General features: G+C 38.8%; 1 protein-coding gene across 1 annotated transcript in view; it reads left to right on the top strand.

The window, feature by feature from the left end:
* The window catches only part of MMP20 (matrix metallopeptidase 20), a 57,621-nt gene extending 38,666 nt beyond the window's left edge, over positions 1-18,955 (top strand). Inside the window, exons 8-10 of the mRNA XM_010834083.1 lie at positions 483-639; positions 17,725-17,828; positions 18,855-18,955. Coding sequence (XP_010832385.1) covers positions 483-639; positions 17,725-17,828; positions 18,855-18,955 — 362 coding nt within the window. The remainder of the gene's footprint in view (positions 1-482; positions 640-17,724; positions 17,829-18,854) is intronic.
* The last annotated feature ends 270 nt before the right edge of the window (positions 18,956-19,225 follow it).

Genomic DNA, 19,225 nt, shown 5'->3' with positions numbered 1-19,225 from the left:
CACAGTAATAACAACCTTGAAGATGTGACCGTGGCTAGCCAATGGAAATTGTCCAGCAAACGTTAACTATCAGTTTAGATTGTATTTTCTTGATGCCGAGGGCTGAGAATAGAAGATTAGTGCCAGTTTAAGCAAGAACCAGCATTTGTGCTTCACTTGCCCCTTCTCTCTCACACATATCTAAGACTGAAATGAGATTATACAGATGAAAAGTATCTTGAAAAAAAATGAATGTGTTGCATTTGAGACACAGTTGTATCAGTATTATTGCCTTCATAAGGCATGACTAGGGATTTCTGCCTCCAGGGCAAGTTTTAAGTCTTTTACTGAACTGAATAGAGACTTGTATCTCCTCCTGGGTTTTATCCATGGCAAATATCCCATAAACTAGCCCCACTGGTAATCCTGCCTAGAAATCCTAATGAGTGAAGGGCACCACTAAATAGTACAGAGTTTTTGTAAGCTTTAATTTCTGGTTCCAGGACCTCACTATTGGATAACAAGAGGATTCCAAATGCAAGGTCCTCCTCGGACTATTTATGACTTTGGGTTCCCAAGATATGTGCAGCGAATAGATGCCGCAGTCTATCTCAAGGATGCACAGAAGACCCTTTTCTTTGTGGGAGATGAATACTACAGGTATGGCTTTTCTCTTTGTGATTGTCCAGCTGTATTCAATGAGAAGGAAAATCCTTTTGCTAAAAAGAATGCAAGGCAACTTTACAAAAGGCCCGTTGACTCTTCCCAGTCACTAGAGTGTCATTTGCTGATGGTTGACACTGTCTTCAAGATACAGAACCATCCAAATAATGGATGAATAATAATGGATGAAACATTCATTCAATAATCCCATTGTTTGGTGTCTAACACATGAAACATCCTAGTCTTTCAAAGCACTCATTAACTGGATGCCCAGTGGCCCAAAAGAGTGGAGTTACCATTCCCAATACATCCCACTGGGAATGCCTTGAAAGAAGAACTGATTCCCTCTTATGTGAGTATATCTTATTGATACATGAATATCACTGCATTCCAGAATGCTCTGTGATTTTGTACAAAATGAATGTGGTGACGACAGTGGGGCTCTTTGAAGGAAATTTTTGCTGAAAGGAAAAGGCCTTATGTTCTTTAACCTGGAACATGAAAATTCTTCTTATCCAAAGATCGTGTGTAATTTCCAGGCCTGTCTTACTACTATGAGCAGATTCGATCACTGTGCACAGGCTCACACCTCGTCTCTCTGGCCTCATCTCACTACCTTAACTGGCTCACGTTGAAGAACTTGGTACAACTTTGCCAAGCTCTGCTGCTACACCTTCTCCAGTCACAGTTCTCACTTTAGCATTCCTTGACTTTTTGAACGTTAAGGGAGAATCAAAAAGCTTACACTTTCCTTCAAGGGAGTAAGCATCTTTTAATTTCATGGCTGCAATCACCATCTGCAGTGATTTTGGAGCCTAAAAAATAAAGTCTGACACTATTTCCACTGTTTCCCCATCTATTTCCCATGAAGTGATGGGACCAGATTCCATGATCTTCGTTTTTTGAACGCTGAGCTTTAAGCCAGCTTTTTCACTCTCTTCTTTCACTTTCATCAAGAGGCTTTTTAGTTCCTCTTCACTTTCTGCCATAAGAGTGGTGTCATCTGCATATCTGAGGTTATTGATATTTCTCCCAGCAATCTTGATTCCAGCTTGTGTTTCCTCCAGCCCAGAGTCTCTCATGATGTACTCTGCATATAAGTTCAATAAGCAGGGCGACAATATGCAGCTTTGACATACGCCCTTCTCAATTTGGAACCAGTCTGTTTTTCCATGTCCGGTTCTAACTACTGCTTCTTGACCTGCATACTGGTTTCTCAGGAGACAGGTCAGGTGGTCTGGTATTCCTATCTCCTTCAGAATTTTCCACAGATTATTGTGACCCACACCATCAAAGGCTTTAGTATAGTCAATGAAGCAGAAGTAGATGTTTTTCTGGAAGTCTCTTGCTTTTTTGATGATCCAACAGATGTTGGCAATTTGATCTCTGATTCCTCTGCCTTTTCTAAATCCAGCTTGAATATCTGGAAATTCTTGGTTCATGTACTATTGAAGCCTGGCTTGGAGAATTTTGAGTATTATTTTGCTAGCCTGTGAGATGAGTGCAATTGTGTGGTAGTTTGAATATTTTTGGCATTGTCTTTCTTTGGGATTGGAATGAAAACTGACTTTTTCCACTCCTGGAAATTTCCAAATTTGCTGGCATATTGAGTGCAGCACTTTAACAGCATCATCTTTTAGGATATGAAATAGCTCATTTGGAATTCCATCACCTCCACTAGCTTTGTTAGTAGTGCTGCTTCCTAAGGCCCACTTGACTTCACATTCCAGGATGTCTGGCCCTAGGTGAGTAATCACACCATCATGGTTATCTGGGTCATTAAGATCTTTTTTGTACAGTTCTTCTGTGTATTCTTGCCACCTCTTAATATCTTCTGCTTCTATTAGGTACATATGGTTTCTGTCCTTTTTTGTGTGCCCATCTTTGCCTGAAATATTCCCTTAGTATCTCTAATCTTCCTGAATAGATCTCTAGTCTTTCCCATTCTATTGTGTTCCTCTATTTCTTTGCAATGATCACTGAGGAAGGCTTTCTTATCTCTCCTTGCTATTCTTTGGAACTCCATTCAGATGGATATATCTTTCCTTTTCTCCTTTGCCTTCAGCTCCTTTTCTCAGCTATTTGTAAGGCCTCCTCAGACAACCATTTTGCCTTTCTGCATTTCTTTTTCTTGGGGTTGGCCTTGATCACTGCCTCCTGTACAATGCAACGAACCTCCATCCATCATCCTTCAAGCACTCTGTCTATCAGATCTAATCCCTTGAATCTATTTGTCATTTCCACTGTATAACTGTAAGTGATTTGATTTAGGTCATACCTGAATGGTCTAATGGTTTTCCCTTCTTTCTTCAATTTCAGTCTGAATTTGGCAATAAGGAGTTCATGATCTGAACCACAGTCAGCTCCCGGTCCTGTTTTTGCTGACTCTGTAGAGGTTCTCCATCTTCAGCTGCAAAGAATATAATCAATCTGATTTTGGTATTGACCATCTGGTGATCTCCTTGTGTAGAGTCGTCTCTTGTGTTGTTGGAAAGGGTGTTTGCTATGGCCAGTGTGTTCTCTTGGCAGAACTCTGTTAGCTTTTGCCGTGCTTCATTTTAGACTGGAAGGCCAAACTTGCCTGTTACCCCAGGTATCTCTTGACTTGATACTTTTGCATTCCAGTCCCCTGTGATGAAAAGGACATCTTTTTTCAGTTCTAGAAGGTCTTCATAAAACCATTCAACTTCAGCTTCTTCAATATTAGTGGTTGGGGCATAGACTTGGATTACTGTGATATTGAATGGTTTGTCTTGGAAACACACAGAGATCATTCTGTCGTTTTTGAGATTGCATCCAAGCACTGCATTTCAGATTCTTTTGTTGACTATGAGGGCTACTACATTTCTTCTAAGGGTCTTGCCCACAGTAGATATAACGGTCACCTGAATTAAATTCACCCATTCCAGTCCATTTTAGTTCACTGATTCCTAAAATGTTGATGTTCACTCTTGCCATCTGCTGTTTGAGCTTATATGGTAATTAACAAATAATTTTTTTAAATGTTGTGATAATTAACAAGTGATTGCTTAAACCTAAATATTCTTATAAATAGCAATCCAGTCAAAGAGTTCATCAAAGGGAATTTTGTTTTTAAACACTCAAATGCCTTGACATTGCACTGAAATCTCTGCTTCTGGCAAGGCAGATACAGTACTTTCAGCAATAAGAGTCTTCTATTTTACACTCTCTAACACACACACTGTTTTTCACAATAAAGAATATGACAAATAACCTTGACCTCCAGCTCAGAAGTTCAGGAAAAGCTAATGTATGATTTTTATTAATAACTGCCCCCTGTGTTGGACACATTTTCCTCAATAGGGCCTCATGTGTATGACATCTTACAGTCTATAAAGCCCTATATCAGATAGAAATTATGTTCAGCTGCTAGAAAGAGAGACCCAGTAATAACTGTGGCTTAAACACCACAAGGTTTTTTTTTTCTCATATATGTGAGATGTTTCAAGTTTTATGGATTTAGAGCTGGTAAGATGGGTCCATGGCCATTAGGGTCCCAAGTTCCTTCTGACATTTTGCCCAAGTATTAACAGGTAGCTTCCACTCTTATGATTGCCACAGGATTCCAGATGGCCAGTTGTGCCTCAGTCATTACATCCTATGCTAAATAGGAAGAAGTTGGACTGGAAAGAAAGAGAAAGGGGGCAATGAAGTTCTATAGGTAAAGCACTAAAAATACCAAAGCCTCAAGTTACACACCAATAATTTTACTATACTGATACCCCTGGACAGTGTGTTAGGGTTTACTCTCCATGGTCGCCCCTCAGGTTCTTCTTTGGTCCTCGTACTAGTTCAGTCTGTGGTACAAATACTGTGCTAATGGAAGAAAAGGCTCTAGATATGCTTGTTGTCAGGGAAATTCTCCATGAACCCCTAGGGCTGGGACCCGTTTTAGTGAATGAAGTGCCATTAAAAAACTACTGAATGGCTTCCTGCACTGAGGACTGAGTGTTGGGTTGGGCCAAGTTGATTCAGGCTCTAAGAGTAAGGGGACTTCACTGGTGGCTAAGGGTAAAGAATCTGCCTGAAATGCATGAGAATACCTGTAATGCAGGAGACTGCTTGCAGTGTAGAAGACTGGGGTTCAGTCCCTGGGTTGGGAAGATCCTCTGGAGAAGGAAATGGCAACCCATTCTAGTATTCTCGCCTGGAGAATCCCATGGGCAGAGGAGCCTTGTGGGCTACAAATCTTGAAGTTGCGAGAGTGGGACACAACTTAGTGACTAAACCACCACCACCACCTAAGAGTGAGAACCCACATATCAGTGTAATAGTAATTTACAGAGGAACAGACCATAGAACTACAAAGTGAAACCTAAATGGGGCTCTGCCAGGCTGATGCCAGCACATGCTGCCCCACCAAATGACACATCGTGTAAACTTTACTAACAAGGGCTACTTCCCCATTCGTCTGTTTGCTTTTATTCCTTCCTTTCCTATTTCTGCTGCTACTGCTGCTGCTGCTAAGTCGCTTCAGCTGTGTCTGACTCTGTGCAATCACATAGACAGCAGTCCACCTGGCTCCCCCGTCCCTGGGATTTTCCAAGCAAGAGTACTGGAGTGGGTTGCCATTGCCTTCTCCATTTCTATTTCTAGACAGCCTCAATTATCCATTCAGTCTCTTTCTTTACATTACTTCTACCGCCTCTGGATAACTTCTCCCTGTAAGTATTCTCCCTTGCTTACTAGCACCAGAGCAGTGATTACACCAAGGAGCTCCTGAGGACTCTGGGAGAAGGGGGTTGCCATCAACTCCACCGTGCTCTGAGATGGTCAGTTCAGTTCAGTCACTCAGTCGTGTCCAATTCTATGTGACCCCATAAACCGCAGCACGCCAGGCCTCCCTGTCCATCACCAACTCCCGGAGTTTACCAAACCCATGTCCATTGAGTCAATGATGCCATCCAGCCATCTCATCCTCTGTCGTCCCCTTCTCTTCCTGCCCTCAATCTTTCCAAGCATCACCGTCTTTTCAAATGAGTCAGCTCTTCCCATCAGGTGGCCAAAGTATTGGAGTTTCAGCTTCAACATCAGTCCTTCCTTCCAATGAACACCCAGGACTGATCTCCTTTAGGATGGACTGGTTGGATCTCCTTACAGTCCAAGGGACTCTCAAGAGTCTTCTCCAACACCACAGTTCAAAAGTATCAATTCTTTGGTGCTCAGCTTTCTTTATATTACAACTCTCACATCCATACATGACTACTGGAAAAACCATAGCCTTGACTAGATGGACGTTTGTTGACAAAATAATGTCTCTGCTTTTGAATATGCTATCTAGGTTGGTCATAACTTTCCTTCCAAGGAGTAAGCGTCTTTTAATTTCATGGCTGCAGTCATCACCTGCAGTGCTTTTGAAGCCCCCCCAAAATAAAGTCTGACACTGTTTCCACTGTTTCCCCATCTATTTCCCATGAAGTGATGGGACCGGATGCCATGATCTTCGTTTTCTGAATGTTGAGCTTTAAGCCAACTTTTTCACTCTCCTCTTTCACTTTCATCAAGAGGCTTTTTAGTTCCTCTTCACTTTCTGCCATAAGGGTGGTGTCATCTGCATATCTGAGGTTATTGATGTTTCTCCCAGCAATCTTGATTCCAGCTTGTGCTTCCTCCAGCCCAGCGTTTCTCATGATGTACTCTGCATATAAGTTAAATAAGCAGGGTGACAATATACAGCCTTGACGTACTCCTTTTCCTATTTGGAACCAGTCTGTTGTTCCATGTCCACTTCTAACTGTTGCTTCCTCACCTGCATACAGGTTTCTCAACAGGCAGGTCAGGTGGTCTGGTGTTCCCATCTCCTTCAGAATTTTCCACAGTCTATTGTGATCCACACAGTCAAAGGCTTTGGCATAGTGAATAAAGCAGAAATAGATGTTTTTCTGGAACTCTCTTGCTTTTTCGATGATCCAGCAGATGTTGGCAATTTGATCTCTGGTTTCTCTGCCTTTTCTAAAACCAGCTTGAACATCTGGAAGTTCACATTTCACGTACTGCTGAAGCCTGGCTTGGAGAATTTTGAGCATTACTTTACTAGCGTGTGAGATGAGTACAATTGTGCAGTAGTTTGAGCATTCTTTGGCATTGCCTTTCTTTGGGATTGGAATGAAAACTGACCTTTTCTAGTCCTGTGGCCACTGCTGAGTTTTCCAAATTTGCTGGCATATTGAGTGCAGCACTTTCTCAGCATCATCTTTTAGGACTTGAAATAGCTCAACTGTAATTCCATCACCTCCACTAGCTTTGTTCATAGTGATGCTTCCTAAGGCCCACTTGACTTCACATTCCAGGAGGTCTGACTCTTGGTAAGTGTGAGTGATCACACCATCATGATTATCTGGGTCATGAAGAACTTTTTTGTACAGTTCTTCTGTGTGTTCTTGCCACCTCTTAATATCTTCTGCTTCTGTCAGTGGTTTCTAAAATTTGTGTAAAATGACTTACAAATGTTTAGGTACAAGCCCTTTTCCACTCCTAAATCATTCTTTCTAACAGGTAGACTAGAGGCATGATTGACATTCAGTCATGTATGACTCTTTGCGACCCCTTGGACTATACAGTCCATGGAATTCTCTAGGCCAGAATACTGGAGTGGGTAGCCTTTCCCTTCTCCAGGGAATCTTCCCAACCCAGGAATCGAACCCAGGCAGATTCTTTACCAGCTGAGCCACAAGGGAACCCCAAGAATACTGGCATGTGTAGCCTGTCCCTTCTCCAGAGGATCTTCCTGACCCAGGAATCCAACCAGGGTCTCCTGCATTGCAGGTGGATTCTTTATCAACTGAGCTATCAGGGAAGCACAAAGTAGGATACAGTCTTCCAGATTCTTTCCTTCCTGGATCCCTCAAGAATGCTGAAACTGGATCTGTTTATTTAAAAATTTTATAGTTAATTAAAATAGGGAAATAAATAATAGTAACAAAAATAAGAAAGATGGGTAGATTTCAAAATCTTGTTTTTTAATCTTTTTTTTTTAATGCATTACCAAACTACTGCATTCATGCCCGTATTGGTCATGATTACATGTCAAGCTGTGTACTAAGACCTTGACACTCATGACAAGGCACAAAGTTTGCTGTTTAAGAGTGTAGACAGGAATAAGACAGTGTTCATCTCAGCTCTGGCATGTTGGGTCATCTTTCTGCTGGATCATTTTTGGATGCAGAAATAGTATCTACTTCATTGAGTTGTGGAAATCAATGAGAAAAATGTGAAATTCCTGTTGTATAGTAAGGACTCAATTCATATTGGGTGTTATCAATGCCCTCAGCAAGTCGTACAGTTGAAAGTAAATGTATAGATAACTAATTAAAAGCAACCCAGATGCCACAAGTGGCCTCATGGAAGACTGCACGGGGTTCAGTGGAGCAAAACTAAAAGGAAATGGCCAATTCTAGCAAAATTGTCAAGAAAGAGTTTTTAGAGGAAGCAATGACTGAGCTTCATTTTGAGAGTTGAGTAGGAGTTTCCCAGACAGGATGGGCAGGGTATCTTCCAGGCAGAGAGAGCAGTTGAAGCAAAGGCACCGATGCATGAAAACAGACTGTGTATAGGAGGAAAACCTCAAATAGTTCAGTATGATCAGAACATGGGCTGGGATGAGAGATGTGGCCCAAGGGTGGAGATCAGGAAGGGCCTGTGCCATTCTAGGAGATCAGTGCTAGAGAAAATAGGGATATCTGTAAAGGTCTTAAACAGGGAAGTAAGTCATTAAGGTTTTTGTTAAATCACTCTGGAAGCAGTGTAGCTGTATTAGAGCGGGAACAAGACTGAAAAGCAGTCAAACCAGTTAAGCCAGAAAGTAGTAGGAAACATCTTCAGAGTGCTTAAGGAAAAAACGCTCAACCAAGAATCCTATATTCTGCAAAGCTATTTTTAAAAGATGAAGGCAAAATGAAGACATTCCCAAATAAACAAAAACAGAGAATTTATCACTATCATCTTCCTTACAAAAAGTAGTAAAGAAAATTCTTCAAGCAAGTAAACCCAAACAGTAATTTGAAAATTTGAAAACACATTAAAAAAAAGAACACCAGTAAGTGCAATTATGAAATTATAATAGGTAGTATAAATGTATGTTTGCTCTAATTTTTAAATTAACTGTATAAAATCATATATATATATATGTATAATTATATTGTTGGGCCTATAACATATAGAAAGATTTGTTTCTTTCTGAAAAAAGCAGAGCATGGTAAGTTAAAATATGTATATGGTATGCTTTATAGCAACTACTAAGAAAATAACTCTATTAAGTGAAGTGAAAAAATAACAAAAGAAATTTAAATGGTGCATTAGAAATTTGTAACTAATGCAAAAGAAAGCATAAGGAGGGGAAAAGAACTAAAAAAGATGTGGGGTATGTAGAAAACAGAAGTATATAAATCCAGTTATATTAGTAATATTAAATGTGAATAGATTAAGCAATTTAATCAAATTACAAAGGCTGTCATACTGGATTAAAAAGCAAGATGCCACTGTGTACTCAAAGATACAACTGGACTGAAAGTTAAAAGGATAGGGAAAAAAACAAAAACAAACAAACAAACAAAAATATATATATATATATATATATCATGCTAACCATGGCCATAAGAAAGCCAGGGTAGCTATGATATCAGGCAACAAGAAGTATCAAAAAAATACTTTTAAAATAAAGGTATTACTAGGAATAGACAGGGACAATTTATAGTGAAAGACAGATTACTGTACCAAAAATATAAGAACCTAATAGTAGGGCCTCAAAATGCATGAAGCAAAGAAACTGACAAAAATGAAGAGAGAAAACAACATGTGAAATGATCATAGTTGGAGACTTCAATTCTTCACTTTCAATAATGGACAGAACAACTGGAAAACAAGATCAATTAGGAAAGGAAGATTTGAACAGCACTATAAGAAGCCACCTAGACCTAATAGGTATCTATGGAACACTTCATTCAGTCAAAGAAGACTACAGATTCTACCTAAGTACATGTGGAACATTGTCCCGGATAGATAAAAAGTTAGGCCAGAAGAGAAGCCTCAATAAATTTAAAATCATTGAAATCATACAAAATATCTCTTCTGATTACAATAGAATTGAGTAGAAACAAATACCTGGAAGAAAACTGGAAAATTTATGAATAAATAGAAATGATATATCACGCTCTTCAACAACCAATGGGAAGAAGAAGATACCACAAGAGAAATTAGAAAAGACTTTAAGATGAATGAATATTAAAGCACAACCTATGTTGATGCAGTTAAAGCAGTGCTCAAAGGGAAACTTCTAGCTGTAAATATCCATATAAAAAAAAAGAAAAAATTCAAATCAATAACCTTTCCACTTAAGACACTGGAAAAAAGAGCAAATTAATTCTAACAAGCAAGAAAAAGGAAATAATAAAGATAACAGTGAAAATGAAGTAGAGAATAAACAATTTGAGAAAATCAGCAAAGCTAAATGTGTTTCTTTGAAAAGGTAAAAAAAATTATAAACTTCTCACTAAATTAACCTTGTACAAAAAAGAAAACCAAAATTACTAAAATCAGAAATGAAAGAGTGAACACAACCTTACAGAAATAAAATAGACTATAAAAGAATGAACAATTGTGTGCCAACAAATTAGGAAGTTTAGATGAAATAGACAAATTCCTAGAAAAATACAAAGTGATAAAAAAAAAAAAAGTGAGTCACTAAGAAATAGACATTCTGAATAGACCTATAACAAATGAGGAGGTTTAATTCATAGTATAAAAATTATCCACAAAGAAAAACCCAGGCCTACATGTTTCCTGGTGTATCCTATCAAAACATTTAAAGAATTATTGCCAATTTTTAACAAACTCCTCCAGAAAGTAGAAGAGAAAGTAATACTTCCCAACTCATTGTATGAGGACATTATTGCCCTTATATGAAAACCAGATGAAGGCATTATAGAATAAAACTTCAGACCAATATCTATTATGAATATGGATGCAAAAATCCTCCAAAAATACTACCAAACCAAATCCAGAAACATATAAAAAAGAATTATACACCATGACCAGCTGGGAATTTTTCCCCAAGAATGCAAGATTGGTTTAACATCTGTTCATCTATAATAACATCTATAATTGATTAATTATATCAATTAATATAATACACTATATCAGTAGAGTTAAAAATTAAAAACCATAAGATCACCTCAATAGACGTAGAAAAAGCATTTGACAAAATCACACACTGTTGCATTATAAAAAAAACATTCAACAAACAAGGAATAGAAACTTTTTCACTCTGATAGAAGGCATCTATGAATACCCACAGCTGATATCATTCTCAGTGTTGAAAGATCAGATGCTTTCCCTCTAAAATCAGGAACAAGACAAAAATTTTTATTCTTACCACTTCTATTCGACATTTTACTGGAGGCTCTAGTCAGGGCAATTAAGCAAGAATGAATGATATTTAAAAAAGAATGATAACAGAAGATGGGAAAGAAAATAAAACTATTTGTATTTGTATGTCATATAATCTTTTACATAGAAAAGCCTAAGGAATCTCAAAAGAAAAAAACCTGTTAGAACTAATAAATGAGTCCACAAATTTGTAGATACGTTCAATATGAAAAAATCTAATGTATTTCTAGATACTTCAATGAACAATGCAAAAATGAATTAAGAAAGCAATTCCATAGCATCAAGAAGAAAAATACACTTAGGAATAAATTTTAACAGAATAAATGGGAAACTTGTAATCTGAAAACTGCAAAACACTGTCAGAAGAAATTAAACAAGATCTAAATGAAAAGATATCTTATGTTCATGGCTCAGAGCCCTAATGGCAGTGCTCCCCCAACAGATCTATAGACTCCACACAGTCCCTACCAGAATACCACTGGTTTCTTCTTGGAAATTGAGAAGCTGATCTTAAAATCTATTTGGAAAATCAAAAAACTCAGAATAGCCAAATACTTTGAAAAAGAGAGACAAAGCTGGATAATTCAGACTTCCTAATCTCAAAATTTATCAGAAAGCATCATTAATCAAGACAATGTGATACTAATAATGAAAACAGACATATAGACAAATGGAATAAAATTGATAGTCCATGTATCATTTTCAGTTGCTTTTTGACAAGGATGCTAAGGCCATTCAATAGGGAAAGAATAAAATTAAGAAGTAAAGCAAAATTAAAAGAATGAACAGAAATTCCAGTTTGTACTTATGTAGTTTGACATGCTGGTAAGATCAAAGAATGGAAATGTCTGGAAGGGAGTTGGACATACAGGTCTTGAATTTAGAGAATTCAGGCTGGATATAAATTTGCATTTCATCAATCAGGTAGTAATTGAGATCATCAGTACTTTTCAACATTATTACTAATTCTTTGTTCCAGAATTTTCTCATAGCCACTTTCCTCATGGGGATGCACGTCATCTAGGATGGTGCATAGCCGGTTCTTACTCTTCTTTCTCTTCATTCCTGACCATTTACCCCACCTCCCCTCTCTAGTTTAGACCACAAAGATCCCTTCCTCCATGAGAACCATGTGATTCCTGGCTAGAAGTGGCTTAACTTCAAAGGGGATTCCACTAGAAATTCCACTAGATTTCACTAGAAAGGTCTCCTTGAAGAAACTTCCTGAAACATGTACCATAAATACATGTGTGCATGCTAAGTTGCTTCAGTCATGTCCAACTCTTTGCAACACTATGGACTGTAGCTCGCCAGGGTCCTCTGTCTGTGAAATTCTCCAGGCAAGAATACTGGACTGGGTTGCCATGCCCTCCTCCAGGGGATCTTCCCAATCCAGGGATGGAACCCAAGTCTCTTATGTCTCCTGCATTGTTAGGTGAGTTCTTTACCATTAGCCCCACCTGGGAAGACAGTATCTTACATACTTAACAGTAAATTCCTGCGTCTGCCATCCTTTCTCACATTTTCTTTAAGCATTGTTTACATACTGAACTCCCGATTCAGTAGTTCAAAGAAGACAGAATGCTGTTAAATTTTGCATTGACACAAGTTAGAAATCATCACAATGAAAACGCTAGAAATTTCTAACAAATCTAAGTTCTCGGTCAAAAGTTAAACAATTTGCAGGTACTTTACCAAAATACTCCCTAAATCCTTAGATTACAAACGTGGAGAGTAAGATAATATATATGAAAAAGCATATCAGATATCTACAGCCCTACAATATTGCAGTTAAACAATATTGCTAGTAAAGTTTAAGTGTCAGTAATGATTCGTTTAATTTCTATACTCATTGATCAGTGTTAAATGATGAAACAAATACTCTCAAAGGAAATAAACATAGTTACTGGTCAGTCGTTTTTAGCTGGTATTTGGGTTTCACAAACAAGACCTTAGTGGTGAGAAAATGTGTGCAATGCTTTCACCAGGTATCTAGTATACTGGTGGTGCTAGTGATAAAGAATCCACCTGCCAAAGCAGGCAGATGTAAAAGACGTGGAATCAATCCCTGGATTGCGAAGATTCCCTGGAGGAGGAAACAGCAGCCCACTCCAGTATTCTTGCCTGGAGAATCCCATGGACAGAGGAGCCTGGCGGGCTACAGTCTATAGGGTCGCACAGAGGTGGACACAACTGAGGCAACTTAGCACATACACAGTACACAGTATATTTACAACAAATACTTCCTTAGTATTCAAATATTGATGGCTTACTATGTGTTAGAACTCAAACTATTTTCTTTTTTTTTTCCTCTCATTTTCCCATCTGCCTCCTCAACCATCTTGAGAAGTAAATATTGTTATCTTCATTTCACAGTTAAAAACACTGCATCTAAGAGATCAAGTGATTAAGTCAAGGCCACACAGTTAAAAGTAGTCCATCCAAGGCTACATTTTATGCTCTCTGAGTCCAGATCCAGAAGTCCTTTCCATCTACCATGTGTAGTAACTTTTCATTCTCTTCACCATCCATTTATTTACTGTCAATAACCATGCCCATAATTCTCATCCCGTCATATAATTTTACTTTCTTTAATCCTCAGTAAAATCCTCAGTATACTATTAACAGTAGACCTTCTAACCTCATTTTTGCTGAGGTCTCTGGACTACCTCCAATATTTTCAAGTCCTCCTTTCTTCTTTTTTTCTCAACTTTGCCTACTACTGCAAAATGTTATCCCAATGAAGTGTGTTTAAAAAATTAGGTAAACACTAAACTCTTTGATGACTCAGGATCCCAGACAAAATCACACATTCACTCAATTTCATACTAGCCAACCAGTTAATGGCTCCTGGGACCAAGTGAAGTGAAAGTCACTTAGTCGTGTCCAACTCTTTGTGACTCCATGGATTATACAGTCCATGAAATTCTCCAGGCCAGAATACTGGAGTGGATAGCCTTTCCCTTCTCCAGGGGATCTTCCCAACCCAGGGATCGAACCCAGGTCTCCCACATTGCAGGCAGATTCTTTACTGGCTGAGCCACAAGGGAAGCCCTCTTAGGGCCAAAATAAACATCAAATAATTTGGGCCAGCCCTTGATTTCTACACATGCCAGGCACGTTTCTATGTGCATAGGTGCCTGTGTGGTGTCTGTGTGTGTGTGTGATTTCTCTCATCCTCATGGCCACTATATTCCAGATAAAGAAACCAGGGCTCAGAACACTTTCTCCTGATCGCAGAGCCAGCACATAACAGTCAAAACTCAAACCCTGATGTGCCATCGACTGTGCTCTCTGCTCTATAACAGAAACCCTCAAAGTGAAAATGAAAGTCACTCAGTCATGTCTGACTCTTTGCAACCCCTTTACGGTCCATGGAATTCTCCAGGCCAGAATACTGGAGTGGGTAGCTGTTCCCTCCTCCAGGGGATCTTCCCAACCCAGGGATCAAACCCAGGTCTCCTGCATTGCAGGCAGATTCTTTACCACTTGAGCCACAAGGGAAGCCCAAGAACACTGGAGTGGGTAGCCTATCCTTTCTCCAGGGAATCTTCCCAACCCAGTAATCCAACTGGGGTCTCCTGCATTGCAGGTGGATTCCTTACCAACTGAGCTACCAGGGAAGTGAAATCCTCAAACACCTGTCCAAAAACCAAGGCATAGATCATCACAAAGTTTTCATTAGTCCACAGAAAAATTAAAATAGCACAATAAAGACATAGGAGGATGTGATCTGGGTCAGTATTATTGGCAAGAACCATCTTTTCTTCTGAGGTTATGTTCTTTCTGCCTTTTTTAGTATTAAAGTTTCTTTTTTTATGAAATGATGATGAAAATAGGTGATAATTATTATTTTGATGGTTAATGGTAATGTTCTTATTTGGTAAAATAAGAAGTAGTTTAACCCTATGTTAACTGCATAAGGCCATCTACACAGTGTCTATGTAAGAGGTCCAAATGAAATATATATGTTATCAGCTAATCTTAAAATGTGAGCTTCCCTAATCGCTCTGGCCCTGGATAGTAAAGAATCCACCTGCATTTCAGGGTTCAGTCCTTGAGTCAGGAAGATCCCCTGGAGAAGGAAATGGTTACCCACTCCAACATCCAAGGACCACATGATTTATGTGTCAGACTGATACTTTGACATAGATTTTATTGATACTCTTTAAAAAGATACTCTTTGAAAAGCAGTTCTAGAGTAAGGGGCAAGAGGGCAGAGACACAGTTGGCAGAAAGGGAGAGGAACTATTAAATACCTAAGCAGTAGAAGGGATAAAAAAAAGAAAAATGATTTCATAGGTTTGCCAAAATTTTTGCCTATGTTTTTATAAATGTAATTGAAAATTAAAATTCTCAGCTGGATATTGCTTATCCAAAATTTCTGCTGAAATTATATTTACATATAACATTATTAACTCCATTATCTTCTGAACAGATAGATATATACGATTTTAGATGTCACCTCTGCCCTTAGCAAACTAAGCACACACATTAAAAGAAAGAAAAATCACTTTTTCAAATCTACTGGATTTTTCTATTTTTTTTTTGTTGAATTAATAGTCATCATTTTCTTGAAAACTTATTCCATATTATTTAAATGGTTTTTCTATTCTCAAGAAAAGATCTTCACTCTCTCCTTTCATACTTTCCAGATGTCTCAGTATGAGCAGATATCAATTTGTAATAGATTTCCCTACAGATATTCTTTGGCCAGTCATTTGTTTGGAACTGAGAACACATTTTGCTGTAAAATGATGTAAATGGTGATGAAGTTCTTAAAATCCCTCATAAATGTTTAATGCACACAAAGGTAAGGCATAGCTCTAATTATAATAGCTCACCCCCTAATCCTTTATTCAGGACAGATGAAAGAGGAGGAGGATATGAAAGGCATTTCACTGTTTTTCCCTGAGCTTAGGGATCGACATTAAACAAAGAATTCAAAATGTCACATTACCTGGTATCCCCCACCACAACTCTCTGTATGTCTACAGACATGCCAACACCTTTTGGTCACTTTGTTCTTCCTGTTTCATCCCTCGCCCCAAATATTTTAAGCATTAGAATTACCCTCCTCATTACCTCCAGTCATAGCATCCGTTTCCTCAATTCAACTGTTTCAGGGAAGTGAGAGAAGGGAACCTAGTAAGCACTGGTTAATATGTAAACAACCACACTCCCAATTTAAACCAGGGACTCTAGATTTCAAACACTGGAACAAAGCAAACAAGAGAAATCCAAGCCCTAGCGAGGCAATATGCCCAGCTGTCCTTTTCCTCCACTCGTTCCCTCACTACAGTCCTGACACCTTGCAGCACTTCTGATAGCGTAGACATGCCCTGTCCCCACTCCCTACTGGCATTTCTGATGACAAACCGTGGCAATGGTTTCCATCTTTATTTGTATAACTCACATAGCTCGGGTTTCCCCTCGGCCCGCTGGAAGGTTCTAATGACTGTCCTGGAAAGGGAGTTTGGACTTCCAGGAGTTAACTTCCACTTCTCTCCTCAACACCCAGCAAAGCATCTCAACCACAAGTCAGTTTCAACCTGAATACTTCCTTCCCGGGGTTTGATCCGCTCAGTATCAGGAGCACTGTCCCCTGCCTGTGTAGTCACAGCCATGTGAGAGGCACATTTCAGGAGAAGGCGGGTATTTTTCTGCTGCTGCAGGAAACTCCCAGTGGCCCAGGCACCGGGAGAAACAGTTTGACCTTCTGGTGGGAAATGAGTAGGGTGTCCACCTAGGGAATGTCCCCACTGGGAGCTCCATGCTGATGAAGAAGGGACTTTTCTCACACTTTAAATGAAGTCTTCTTGAAGGGAAGAGAGCCTGCTCTGCCTACATGAGCTCATCCAAGTCATACTGGTTCATATGAGTCACAATTTCTTTACAAGGGATAATTTAGAGTTACTAAAGAGATGTATTAATCAGTCTTCAGAGTTATCATTGCATGGTAGTTGTGAATTCAGAAAAATAAACCTAATCTACTTTTTGATTAGTTGTATAATCTTTCTAGGAAACAATTAGAATGTTTTAAAAGCAGAATATCTGTTATTCCAGACTTTCTCACTTCTTGTCTTTATCTACTGATCATTCACACTTTTGTTTCTTTATTTATTCATTCATCGTGCGTCATTTGTTCAATCCCTTCTCTACGGAGCACAAAGCTCCTTACTGGCACTTCTGATGACAAGCCATGGCAATGGTTAACGAAAGCCTCTGTGAAGGGCTTTCAACTGTTTGGTGAGCCAGGAAATTCATACATGGAGGGTAAGAGAGAAATTACAATAGTAAAAAAAAGCACTAAAAATAAGTGTAGATTTTCCATTGAAAAGCAGTAATTTTTTATTATAGAAATATGATCTTATAATTCCAAACAATATAACTAAGTCTAACCAACATATCTGGCAATTTGCTAAAGAAAATGTTTAGAGCAAATGACTCCCAAACTAGTGGCCACAGAATCTCTGCAACCTGGGAAAGTAATGGCAGAATGAGTGTGAGAGAGAGAGAAATAGAGAGAGAGAGAGACACACAGCAAACAGAGAGGCAGAGGAGATCTGAAGTAAATCATAAGTCAACCCTGGCTAAATACACCCGATTAGCATGATGTCCTCTACATTCAATGAATACCTCGTGTTTATATTATTTATGAAATAATATTTCTTACAGTTACGATGAAAGAAAAAGGAAAATGGAAAAAGACTATCCAAAGAGTACTGAAGAAGAATTTTCAGGAGTCAATGGCCAAATAGATGCAGCCGTAGAATTAAATGGTGAGTGTTTCCATGGAACACTTTCTTTGTAGAAATTGTAACAATTTCTGGGCTTTGCTTTAACATAACTGAAAATGGATTTCCGAATGGGAGTCCTTGGTTCTTATTTTTTGGGGCCCTGAGTCCCTTATAAATTTAACCAGATTAACCACCAGAAAAAGTATAAAAAGTCTGCCATTATGGGTCTCTCTTTACAAATGGAAAATTTTTAAAGTGTAGCTTCAGTCCATTAGCCAGTTACATCATAAAGGCCATCCAGTCAAAATTACCTTTTTCATCTTTAAAATGTACATATTCTCAACCCTCCCATTGAGAATAAATGCCTTTCCCCATTCTATCACCCAACTTCTGAAATTTGACACATAGCTGTGAAAGTTGAATTGAACTGGGTTGAAGTTTAACTGAATCTTTGAATCAGTCAGTCAACACATTCTTCTTGAATGTTTAGCACAGAGCTGGACACTGTTGAGAAATGCAAAGGCAACTTCAGATATGGTCTCTGCCCTCATGGAATGGTTACTCTCTTTGGGAAATGCCCCTCCATCCAATGCAGATGAAATTACTAGAAATCAAGTATAATTTAGTACTGAATTGTTGTGGTCGTCTTCCCAATAATTGCAAGAGGTGATCTGAGAAAGAAAAGATCTTTTGATCTTTTGATGCCTGTTTTCAGGCATCAGTTGGTATAGATTTCGTGATGGGACTTTGGCTGGGTTTTAAAGAACAGCTAGATTTTTGACTCGGGAAAGAAAAAGTCGGGGGTGGTTTTCCCGGATGGGAGCAGCCTGAGGAGAAGCATAGAGCGCCCCTGGCGTGGCAGAGAGAATGATGAGAGATGACTAGCAAGTTAAGGGTGTCGGATTCCTGGGCTCAGAGAGAGCTGTGCTGAGGGTTAGCCAACTGCCCCTGGCACATTTTCTGTTTCTCTTTGGTGCCCCCTCAAGAAAGTTACAACTGCAAGGCCATCCCATTTATAAATTTTCAAGCCCTTTTCAGTGACCATAATTTCATCTTTGTCTCTTTTAGGCTACATTTACTTCTTTTCGGGACCCAAAGCATACAAATATGATACAGAGAAGGAAGATGTGGTTAGTGTGCTGAAATCTAGTTCCTGGATTGGTTGCTAAATAGCAAAGTCTAGTCTTTCCTAAAGAATGAAGATGACTGAGAGCTGGATCTGAGGACTGGATCTTAAGGACTAAATCGGAACTCAGGTTACATATTCTTCCCATGGCCTTCACTTCTAAGGGTAATTTCGAATTCACTGAAAATAATTATGCTTCTAAATAGTTTCTCAGTTTTGGATTCAGAATTTTAAACCACATGGGAAATTATTATACGGTCAGCTTCACACAAAATCAGAATCAACATAGTGCAACTCTTCAATTGGATACCCA

This window comes from Bison bison, unplaced genomic scaffold (genome assembly GCF_000754665.1).
Source record: "Bison bison bison isolate TAMUID 2011002044 unplaced genomic scaffold, Bison_UMD1.0 scf7180017864010, whole genome shotgun sequence".
In the NCBI taxonomy this organism is placed as follows: Eukaryota; Metazoa; Chordata; class Mammalia; order Artiodactyla; family Bovidae; genus Bison; species Bison bison.
Note: the sequence above shows the minus strand (reverse complement) of the source record. Positions and strands in the feature narration are given on the sequence as shown.